This window comes from Pinus tabuliformis, chromosome 1_2 (assembly GCF_031772625.1).
Source record: "Pinus tabuliformis cultivar Carrire ecotype Pingquan chromosome 1_2, CPIR1, whole genome shotgun sequence".
Taxonomy (NCBI): domain Eukaryota; kingdom Viridiplantae; phylum Streptophyta; class Pinopsida; order Pinales; family Pinaceae; genus Pinus; species Pinus tabuliformis.
Window position 1 is genome coordinate 243,282,436 of NC_142298.1, and position 12,604 is coordinate 243,295,039.

The 12,604-nt window shown below is 40.6% G+C and overlaps 1 protein-coding gene across 1 annotated transcript in view; it reads left to right on the forward strand.

Moving 5' to 3' along the window:
• Positions 1–12,604, forward strand: part of EBS1 (EMS-MUTAGENIZED BRI1 SUPPRESSOR 1) — a 446,396-nt gene that overhangs the window by 63,779 nt on the left and 370,013 nt on the right. Inside the window, exon 9 of the mRNA XM_089394973.1 lies at positions 6,799–6,856. Within this exon, the coding sequence (XP_089251099.1) occupies positions 6,799–6,856 (58 nt within the window). The remainder of the gene's footprint in view (positions 1–6,798; positions 6,857–12,604) is intronic.

The following is a 12,604-nucleotide window of genomic DNA, read 5'->3' on the forward strand; positions in this document are numbered from 1 at the left end:
ACTATAGTCTATGGTTAGACTTAGAACTTAGAACAGCTCCAAATAAGGCTACATATCCCCAGAAGTAAGGTGCTAATCAGACAGATCTTGTATAAGGAAGAACGAAGTAATTGAAGGATGGTGTGAAGACTGGTTAAGGGTTGATCTGGTGTCCTAAAATACAGAACAAATGTGCTCAGGCCTTGGTGCAGACAGCTGGAAGGAGGAGCCTTCAAGAGCTATAATAACTTGTCTCTTATGTTAATTGGTTGCTAGGTGATGCATGTTTAAGAATTTGAGACGACAGTGTGAAGTTGTGAACTTTGAAGCCCTGGCCCCTAAGTACTCTGGAGTCTGGACAAGGAATACATTTGACACAGTTAAGTGGGAATTCCTTGATGCCCCAAGTTGTGTGAAAAAAGAGCAGCCTTGTCACTGTGGAAGGCTGGAAGCCTGTGGTGGGTTCTTTATTCTGGATATTTTGATGAATCCTAGGTAACTCCCTTATATCTCCTTTTCCAAGACTTGATAATTCACAAATCAGTTTTTGGGTTTAAATAATTGTGTCAATTTTCAAGGAAAAGGAAGTTTAAATAAATCATGTCAAAACGTGGCTGGCTGATAAGTGAATGTTATGCTGGGATGTGGTTTGGCATTTGAACATTCACGTCCGGGTTAAGGGATTCAAAGCTAACTCAGGCCTGTGATATTTGCGGCCCTCATGAGACATATATATCTTGAAAACTACGATCTACAAATTTGTTTTAAAAGTGAACAAATATCATAAGCACACTTGAGAAGTGTCATCCCCGACTGAAGACCCTATAACTTATCAACCATCCGGGTGAAAAACTTGAGAAAACATAAAAAAAACAATAAATGTAAATGAAATGCATGGTTTGGACTTTAATCTGTTGAAGCCTGAAGGTCAATACTGAATAACTCCGACACCAGTAAGAACTGGGTGACCCGTGGGTCGTGACTCGTGAGTCACCATTGATAAATTGTTACAAAGTTAATGGCTCAAATAAAGGTTTCTGGATGGCGAGAAGTTTTAAACAGGTGTAGTTGAGCAACGATTATATGTTGCTTATAGACTAACAACATCTCTGGCTTCGAATAAATTTACCATAAAAATTAAAACGATTGCAGGTAAATACTCACGCGGCAGTGGGCACGCCTGTGGTAAATTTCCAGCTGTAGACTCACGCGCCAGTGGGCACGCCTGCAGTTTTCTCGGCCTGGTAAACAGTGAACACAAGCAAGGGCAAGTTACGATCGTGACTGGAGACTGGAGTATGGCGTCTGCTCAGTGCTGAGTGACTTAGGTCTAGACCGCCGGCGCCAATGAAACAATGAAACCCAGGTCCCAAACAGGAACAATAAAACCCGCGGGCGCGCGAAAAAAATAAAACGAATTTAATGAACCGTAGGCGAATTTCATCGATTTTAAACGAATTTCATGCGATTTTATTCGATCGAAAATCAGATTCGACTTGAAATTCGAGTTCGCCGAATTTAATGGCGAACTCGAACGAATATGTTCGTCTGCCCTTGAAAATCGCCGAATTTCGAATTTAATGGTTAAGATTCGGCGAATCTGGTGACTTAGATTGCAGCTTGATTGGTGAGTAGTGAATTAGTGTGGCTTCATAAACTACTCGAGGGATTGTTTGATCATGTGCTGGAGTCGGCCGTGATATATTGTGACAATCAATGCTATGTGAAGCTTTTTGATAACCATGTGTTTCATAACAGGTCAATGCACATCGAGATCAAGTAACACTACATTTATGACATACACAGAAGGGAACAATGGCGCTCCAATATATTCCTATTTATGGGTAGATAGTTGATATTCTAACAAAGCCTCTGTCCCAGGTGAAGTTTGTGTACTTCAGGAACAAGCTGGGACTTCTTGATATCTCTCTTAGTGAGAGAGAGTGATGATGATATAGTAGAGGGCCGTCGTTCTTCCTAGATCAAGTGGGTTGACTCGGATTAGGAAGAATGGTCCTCAAGGCCTGGTCACTCGAAAGAGTGGGTGCCTTCCATTGTTTTGGACTGGTCACTCGAAAGAGTTGGTGCCTTTCAGTGTTTGGGACCGGTCACTCGAAAGAGTGGGTGCCTTTTTGTGTTTTGGCCCGGTCACTCTATAAGAGTGGGTGCCTTTCAACACTAGGCTCTATTACTCACTAAGTGAGCCCATATAACATCAATTGCTTGGAGTGAGGCCTGTGGAGTCAGGACGTGGATGTCCTTTAGGGTTTAGCCATGGTGATGGAAAACCTTGTGGAGTGAGGATGTAGATGTCCTCTAGGGCTTGGCCAACCCTGTGAAGTTGGAATGTGGATAGCTGACCCTATGAAGTTGGAATGTGGATGTTCTCTAAGGTTTGACCGTGGTGATGGTAAACTTGTACTTAGTCCATATACCATGAGGTTGAGGCGCTGACCAGATCATGGTAACTAGTTGATATTGATGTTGTACCATAGGTTAGGACTGATAACCTAGATTATGGTACCTAGTGTATATTGATGATGTACCATAGTTTAGGTGTGCTCATAGTTTTAAAACCAGGCCGGTCCGAATCAGATTATGCCCGGTTGACTGAGCTATACCCTTACCCACGACGGCTCGGTAGAAAGAATGGTCAGGCCGCCGGTCCGTTACCGAACCAGCCGGTTGAGTCTGCCTTAAACTGGCAGGCTTGGGCAATGTGGAAAAGGGGTAGCAGAGTGGACTTCAAAGTGAGTTTTGTCTTGGTTTTTTTTTCTAAGTGCCTCTACTCCTCCCCCAAGCCTATAAAAGTGACCCAACCTTCTCACATTTCCTGTAAACTATCTCATTGCATTTGTGTGAGCATTTGTGAGGTACTTGTGAAGAGTTGGAGTTGGTTTTCTCATTAGTGCGAGTGCTCCTACTTCTGCAATTGCAGTTGGAGATCTTGATGACGAGGAGCCATGGGTTTCCCTGTCTGACTCTGATTCAAAGTCTGAGCCAGATGACGTTGGCTTCTTTTGCAGTAGTGACTAGTGATGTTTTGTTGTAGAGGCCATTTAAAGCCTCCTTGGTTATGTGTTTTTGTTTTGATCTCTATATATTACATGTATTGGACAGTGCAACGGGTGCCATTTTGATATAATAGATATATTCATGATCATACTTTGATCATATGTTGTCTTCTCTCTATATTCTAATGCTTTGAGTTTGGAAACATGAATGAAAGTCTTAAAAATATGTTTTTTCATAAAAAATAAATATTAAATGTTTTTTTTACGAAGACCGAGTCGTTGAAATCATCTAGGCCGAGTTGCTATTGAGTCAGAGTCCGATTCAGAGTCGACCCTCAGCCTGAATCTGAGTCCGAGTTTTAAAACTATGGGTGTGCTAACGTGGATAATGGTACTGAGTGGATGCTATAATTGTTCTAACTTATGGGGCAAAAGTGTTGACCTGGATGATTATGATGCTGATGCTGATGCTGTGTGTTGTGAAACCTTATTCTTAGAGAAAATATTTCAACAGAGAACATCTGGATTGTCATTATGAATACCTCCCTAGCTAAGAGGGAGCGTTGAATTTTGTAAATTTGTAGCTATGGTCAGTCTTCATAATGTACAATTTTGTACTTGTAATGTATATTTGTGAGAAAAGAAAGTTATTTATTGATTTGTCAAAAGAATATTTTTATAAGGCATGTTCTTCGTGGCCTTTTCAAAAGCGGGAAATTGAACTTTTAAATTTGAGATTTAGACAGCACAAGATGTCAAGTCGGCCTCACAGTGATGAAGTCGGCCCAGCACTCAAAGGTACCCATTCGGCCCATTGGATCACTATAAATAAGAAGCATTCGACCTCTTCCACCCGCCAATTCAGATCTTCTGTGATATATCTCTCCGAGGCAAGTGAGGAAACTAAAAGGAGAAATTCAGATGACCTGAAGCTGAAAGAAAGCAAAAAGGGCAGGACGAAGAATCTGAAGTATGTTGATTGAAGGGTTAAGGATGAGTTTCAGTGATGAATCTAATCTCTGTGAAAGGGCCAAGTTCCCTGTGATGTAATCTCTGTGAAAGGGCCAAGTTCACTGTGGTTAATTCTCTGTGGAAAAGGGCGAAATATCTGTGGTTACTTTCTGTGTAAAGAAGCCAAAACTTCTGTGACTACTATTTGTAGAAAAGGGCCGAAGCTCTGTGATGTTAAGACTGAACTTCAGACCTATGTTATAGATCCCTTGACCGAGGTGGCTAAGGAAGTTTGTGAGGGCTTTGGTGGATTCTGGTGGACAAGTGAAAGAGGTTGGACTTGACATCTTGTGGTTGCCTTGTGAAAAACATCTTGCTGGTTAGTGTGATCTTTACCTTGACTTTGATGTATCTCCTGTTGAACTGAATATTTCTCTAAGATGAAGGTTGCTGGGTTTTTCCCAAAGTGGGTTTTCCCAGGGTAAACATTGTGTCTGTCTTGTGCATTGTGATCTCTACTGCTTCATTGTCTTTATGGTTGAATTTCTGAATATTTAATTGCTTAATGATAAATTGATTGCTAAATAAACATCTACATGATTGGAACTAATTATCAAGTTTCATGAATAAGTGCTTGTATAATTTGCGCTTAAAAGATCAGCAAGACCCTCAGAGAATTTTATACAGAACTTTATCAGCTGTAGGAAAACCTGTAACTCGGCCTGCTGTGGGAAATTGATATGCCTGCTGAAAGAAGAAATTGGCCTCTAAAATGCCTCAGAAATTCAGTTCATCCTTGTAGTATATTTGGCCTCTTTACTCCTGCTGTATGACCCTGTTCCAGCGCTGTACAATTCCCTTTTCCGCCCACCCACTAACTTGGCCTTCTCAAGTTTGTATGGCCTGTGCATGTGTGGGTTCAGCTGGCTGCTAATTCGGCCTATTATCTGCAAATGACTTGGCTTGCCTTCAGCAGGTAACTCAGCCTTCCTTTTGGCTGTACTCGGCCCTCGCTCTCTCTCCTCCACTGGGCTCCTTTTGACCTCCTCTCAACAAAAGTCCTGCCTCTCTTCAGTCAAGTCGAGGTGCTTTTGAGAAACTCTCTCTTAATCACTCAACACAAGAATGTATCTTCATCCTCTCCTTAGTCTCCTTTATAATTTTCGAAGGCTAAATCCTTAATCAATGTACTTTTCCTAAGTAAAACTTAAGAAGGACATCATATTAGTTGCTCCTCATGAACAACCACCTGAAGAGGATATCTCTTCCACATGCTAAGACACCAAGCCTATGTGGAAGATGTTCGGATGCTAGAGAAATCAACACCTCTGTAAAAGTTATTTTCTCAATATTTTACCATCAAAGTAGTTGAGAGACCAGGCTAACCTTTTGAAGACAAAATGTTCGATTCCCTCTTTCAATACCTCTGGAAAAGTCATTTTCTGCCAATCTTTTACCCTCAAATAGGTTTTGATGGCAGATCATATACATCCCGTGACCTCTCATTTCCATTTAACGAAGTAAGATGTTGTCTGCCATGCAGCCCCCACCCTTTTAAGCAGCTCTGAACTTGAGAGAATGAAGGCCTTAGCATTACTGATTATGTGACACTGTTGAAAGGGGCCTTTCATATCCCTTAATGTGCTAAGCTTTTTGATTCGGTGACATGGAGCATCCAGCTATAGCATTTCCTTAATCTCTTATGCTGGGGATGCCCAATCCCCCTTGATCCCTTGCTAAAGTGTAATTATCTCAAGCTGCTAGAGGAATCTCTTTCAGTCCACCCTGCTTGACCCAGAAAAACCTTTTGGGTACTGTTTCCGGCAATTTATAGACTGGTTGAGAGGAGAAGACATGAGGAGCAATAAATGTGCTCTGCTGTTAGAATTCTATCAACTATTCTAACCATCCTGTCAAGTGGAAGATTGACATTACCTCAAGCTTGATTATTTTTTTCAAACTTGCCCTTTATCTACTTCCACTAATCAACAATATAGGGCTGAATACCAAGGTGACTGCTGAAATACACTAGCCAGAAAAGGGGAAGATACAAGAGTAATAAATGTGCCCTTCTGCTAGGATTTTATCGGCAATTGTAACCTTGCTGTCCAGTGAAAGATCAAGATTACTCCAAGCTTGACTATTTTTTCAAACTTGGCCACTATCCCCATCCACTGATAGGCAATATAGGGCTGAATACCAAAAAGAATGCTCAAATTCACTAGCAGAAAAAGGAGAGAGAACGTTCTGTCAGGATCTCTCTCATTTTGGTAGTGTGTACTTCAATATTCATGTTAAACTATGATTTATTGCACCCAAATGATTCCCAAGGTTTTACATTTTGAGGAAAACTCTTATTTCAGTATTCTAATATGTTTTCTGCATATGTTTTTATGTTTTAACATTGTTATGTAGCACATGCTACACAAATGATAATTATGACCTGAAGCATTTCCCAGTTTTTGTTGAGGTCCTGTCTAGGAACTGATAGGATTATATTGCTTATGTTATTTGATTTATATATAGTGTCCATTGTATATTGAAGTTCATTATGAAATGTATCACCCTATGGCAAGGCTGTTCTTTAAGCTGCTTATGTCCTTGATTGATATATCAGTGCCAATTATTATTATAAGTTTTATGAAATGCATATCATCTTACGCAATGCTGTACTTTAAGCTTAAAGTTTCATCTAGTTTCAGTTCTTAAATGTGGCTTTATTTTGGTGAGACATTGGAGTTATCACAAGTTAATCCTTTGGAGATATACAATTTCAATTTTGATTTATCACATGTACTTTTGGTGATATTATTTTCTGAAATATTATTGTTTATTGGGTTGCTTTATGTTTTAGGTTGATGGGATTGGTTCATGGAGAATTGTCATTGGCTGACCAAATAGCTAGGTTAAAGGTAAAAGCTTATTCCTTCTTTTGTTTAGTTTGAATATAGTATTATCGACCACACAGTGGAGTGGTACATTTTCATTATAAAATATATTTTGTCTGTCCAATAAAAATGCAAGACAGCTACTTAATTTGCAATCGTCAATTTCTATAAGCAAAAGGTTGACTATTTTCAGACATATTAATGTGTGTGCTTGCATATTATCATAAGGGTTTTGTCAGTGTGAAAAATTTAAAATATTTTCTCTGAACATCAACAGATGGTATCCTTGTGGTCAATGATGAAAAGTAAATGTGGATGTTGATAGATAGCACTGATTCATTTGCCCTTTAAAGACACTTCATTTGAACTCAATCACTTTAAACATCATAAATTTATAATCACAAAAGCTGTTTCAAGGATTGCAACTGGCTTGTTGTCTATAATTGAAATTGAAGTTGAAATTGTATTTATATATTCATGTTATCAAAGCATAGTTAATGGGATTGAAGTACAAATCATTGTGTTTCTACTAGATTTCTCCAAGAGACAACCATGTAATTGTAGAAAACGATCAATGCTTCGGTTGGATGCTCCACCCATCCTCATGGACACATAAAGCTTTCTTATAATGTTATTAGTGCAGGACCAATCTAAAACGAGTAAGAGGATAATGGCTAGTTGAAGAGATTTGAGCAAAATTGATAAAAATTGACTTATTTTTTTTTTGATAAATAAAAGTTAAAACTAAGGAAAGATTTCAGCAATTTCGAGAAGAATGGACAAAATTTTGAATTAAATTAAAGAAATTATTAACAATTAAAAGGTGAAAATAAGGTAAGATTTGACCAAATTCCAAAAGTGGGCTTAATAATAATAAAATGGATAGCAATTGATATAGTATAATGTTAAATTATAATAACACCGATCACATAGAAGATGGGTGGAGCTTTGATAAACCTTGCGGTGGCTAGGGTTTTTCCCTAGCTAGCTGATCTATATGCTTAGATCACATGGATTTCTTTGCAAATCTTTGCAAAAATCTGATCAATCGAAAATATTAGTGATTCAACGATGAAAACAGTTCCTTTTGCAAGAATGGTTGTCGGACAAGCAAGCTCTTCTTCGGTTTCATATAGTTCCATTCTAAAATCTAGATTTGGCCTCTCGGTAGTTCAAGAAGTTCCTTCTCTCAATGTTCCTTTGGATGAGGAATCTTTTAGCTGTGAGAAGTTTTTTTTTGGAGCAAGGTTTGATTTGCAAGTTTAATGGATTTTGGCTGCGATTGACAAATCTGCATAAATGGATCTCTGAGTCATGGAAAACTTGTTTAACGGATGATCTGAATATTTATGCCGTGGCTTCGGGGTTTTTTGTTGTTGTTTTTGACAATATTGAGGACAAGAAGGCCATTTGCAAATCTGGGCCATGGTTTTGGGGTAGTGTCTGTCTTTTCATGCAATTGTGGTCTCCCACCTTTGATCCAGTAGCGACATCAATCTGCATAACTCTAGTTTGGGCAAGGCTTCTAAATTGACCCTTGCATCTTTGGAATCTCTACTCATTATCCTTTATTGGGAATGCTCTTCGAAAGTTTTGTTGCTACAACCTAGATATAAGAAATTATTATAAAACTACTTATGCTCGAATTTGTGTAGAGATGGACTTCAATAAGGGTTTTCCAGTTGAGATAATTTTGAAAGCCCCAAATTATTTTTGGGTCCAAAAGGAGTGACCAGGAAAATGTTTCATTTTGGTGTAGAGCGTGCTATGAAAAAAAGCATGCAATAAAAAACTGCCTCAAGTGTTAGAGCAACAAAGATCAGAAAAATATCGAAGGTTTAATTGATGGGAAGGAGCTCCGGCCTTTAGCCATAAGGCTCTGCTCTTTAATATCCAAGTCTTCTCTTGCTATCTCAGGAGTCGAATCTTCTCATTTTCCAGCTTTATTAGGTGTACCTTCCTTTCCAAAGAAGAGTAACTAGCATTACTAGTGCCCTTCATCCCCAATATGTCAGATTCAATTTTCAGAATAATACCTTCATCCCCTTTCTTTTTCTCTTTAGCCCATATTATTGTCCTGTGCTTGATCCGGTTTATAAGTTGTTGGCTATCACCTTAGCCAGAGTGGAGTTGTTATCTTGTCCACAGTGAATCCAGGATTCCATTACTATTTTGTGTAACTCTTCTTCCACCAGCCAAGCCGAGATAAATTTGAATGGAGAATTTGGCTTATAATTGGAATTCATAATTTCCAAATATATCGGGAAGTGATTTGATATAACCCCCCGATCCCACCCACTGTGTAATCCTGTCCAGCCTCTCCGCCAGTGGTGCTTTAATAATAAATCGATCTAGTCTTCTGGCCAGTGCATCATCCCCTGTTCTCCTATTTCGCCATGTGGGTTGTATCTTGGCTGAGTCTATGTTCATGAGGTTATTATTATCCATCAGGTGCTCAAAGTACTCCGTCAAAGGATCAGTCTGAGCCCTATTTTCCCCTGATTCAACATGTCCCAATGAGAAGTTCAGGTCACCTCCTATAATGGTATTGTCATAATTCATAAGAGACGTAGACATCAAATTATACCAATATCCCATCTTATTATGACAACGTCCATAAATATTGATCAATCTGAGTGGTACATCAATTTTAGTGGCTATAATGTCAGCTCCCAGTAATCCTGCACCACCCCATACATTGAAAATCTTGATAGTCTTATTATTGAATCCCATAGCACATCCCCCGGATCTCCCTCTCACATCCAATGTATGGAATGTCCAACCAGGGAGAATGGTCAAAAGTATAGAGTTGATAGTTCCCCCCCCAAAAAAAAAGACTCTTGTAGCAATAAAACGTCAATCCTAACATTGCCAAAAAACCTTCTGAGTTTCGATTTCTTGTTTGGGCTGGCCAAACCCCTGCAATTGAAGGATAAACACTTCATGGGATAACCCCATTAGGGTTGCCTTGTGCTCTAAGAACCCGATCAATGGAAATCTGAATACTAGTCGCCACCTCGATACTAGCCTGGTGGATGGCTTTTGAAATGTTGGATTGCTTGCCCCTGGGTAGTTTCTGAGCTTTTGTAGGAGGGTCCTCGCCAAGTCCGAAGGAATGGGTTTTGGAGTGAGTATGAGATTATAGGTTATATCTATGAGCGCTGTTTCTGGAGGAATCCTCCCTTTCGGTTTGAAAAGTAGTGGAAGCCAAGATAATAGAAGGCTCAATAGCTAGAATAGTGGGGGGAGTCGATGCAACATGACAATGAATGTGACTCAAATTACATGCGCATCTAAACCCAAACCCGATGCACCTAGAGATAAGATAGCATTATCAACATTTATTAAATTATGAGAAGAGGAAGGGGAGGATATGAGAGTACCTGGAATCAGTTCGTGCCCTCTTGAGCATGATCGAGTGATTCGAGCCACTGGAGTTCGGGCGCCCACTTGTTAAAACTCCACCCCAGCCACCCTTTGCCCTCTCGGGGTTCCACTGCAATGTTTGGTGCAGAAGCCGTGTCCCCTTCCGCTTAAGTTTGTGTGAGTGTTGTAACAAGAGTTTTGGGGGCTTCAATATGTACTTTTGTAATTAGCGGACAATCCTTATACAAGTGTCCTACCTCATGATACCTTCTGCACTGAAATGGAATCCCTTCGTAATCGAGAATCTGCCATCTAATAATATCCCTGTATTGTAGCCAATAGATTTCCACTAGACGTTATCTAGTATCCAGATGTACCAGGAACCTTGCAATGGCTAGGCTGCTGATTTCCATATATGATCGATCATGATCAAGGTAAATGCCCAGGTTGTCCCCAAGACATCTGAAAACCTCCTCCGACCAAAACTGTAAGGGCAATCCCTGTAGTCTAACCCATATAGGACTTGCCCCCATTTTCTCTTTCTCTGGGTCGAAAAGAGGCATTCATCGCTTGAGGAGAACTGGTGTCATCTCTATGTGCCCATACTTGGACAAAACCCAATTGGCCTGGTCTGGTCGTGCGGAAAATAGCGCAAACCAGCCTCTCGTCATGATGAGAACTGCTGACAACTGATCCAGTAGGTGCCCCCATATCTCCAGTGTCCAATTCAACCTAGCAGGGGTGTAATTTGGGCCTCTAACCTGGCCAACAATCACAGTGCTCTCAGTATCCGCGGCTGTGCCATACTGATGCCCTCTCCAATTACTAGTAATCTCCCATGTTCACGCACTTTGGTACATTTGGATTTCTTCTTACCCCCTAACCCGTCAGAGTGGTTTATCGGATTTTGTTGATGCTCCTTGGGCTGATTCTCGTTTGAATCTGATCCTCTGATATCCTCATTTGTTTGTTCCTGTCGTGGTATACTGTCAAAGCATCCCGATGTACACGCTGCGTGTGGAGGTCTTAAACCTTGAGGGTCGGCACCTGTGAATCCTTGAGTGATATGCCCTAAATTGATATTGCCATATGTGTCTGCCCCATAAGCGCTTGTGCCCCACCCGCCACGAAGGGCTCGCCATGTACGTTTGTCTATAGTCCGTGTTGCTCAAATTCCCATTGTTGGAGCTCAGATGGCGATTGAATTTGCAGAATCGGGTGAGTTTGGTCCTCCTGGTAGTGAAGGTACTCTACATTCGCAGTTGTGCTCGGGTGAGTAAACGCTAGGTCAATAATGTTGCCCTCCACATCGACCATCTCCGTTAAATATGCATCTACTTGGACATCCGGTTCTTGGGGTGGCTCCGGTGTCTGTCGAGCTGATTGCTTATGTGGTTCCTTTGCCCAAATTTGGGTAGCATCCATTGAATTTGAAGAGTAATCTACGGGTTCCTCTTCCATGCAAACGACGTTCACACTATCGCTGTTCCAATGTCCATTTGCTCTGTTGTTAACTGCAATATCCGACAGGCTCTGGCCCAGATGTGCAAGAACTAAAGTCCACTGTTTATACCACTCCATGCTGACCTGGTTAATCCGCTCGAAATAGTGAAATAGAAACCCCAACTGCCGCGGTCATGTGACCCTGTAGCTTCGTTCCATGATTGCCTACTCCATTAACGATTAACCTTTCACCCTAATGCTTTCCCCAAGTCCGGGGGTTCACCATTTTCCCCCATCTTCGCACCAGGGTTCGTCGCTAGGGTTCCATGCCAGATCGCTAGGGTTTCATCGAAATAACCATAATTTCATTAAAAGGATTAATAAAATACATTCAACACATACGCATTTCAAGAAACCAGTGCATTATCCAGATAATCCCAAACTGATTATGAAAGATGTGCGGATGCCCAACAATAGAGTGACATACTCAAACATAAGACTGTCCAACAAAAGTCTACATAGGCTACAAAAAACCGTTCGAAACATATATAGCATACAAAAGCCGAGAAACATATAAAATGCCGGAGCAGATAATGACCCTCAAGAGAAGAATCATTTGAAAAATAAAACACACTGTTAGGGAGATCAGTGTCAGAGCGAACCAAACAGTGATCCGAATGACAAAAATTTGTAAATATCAACATCGATCAAAAACAAAAAAGTGACCTGCATCATGGGGTTAGGTGGAGCCCCCAAAAACATGTAACTTGTCCTCATATGGTCTGTGATAGTACTCATAGTGATCCAGACCATTGTGTGTTCAAGCACCTGCCAGAGGCTCCTGTTAGAAAGCTAGCCGGCTTCCGTGTTTCTTTCTCTGTATATGTGCTTGCAAGAGAAGTGAACAACATCAAGACATAGCCTTTTGATTCCTCCAAGTAGGCTTCAATCTGATGGGTTGCA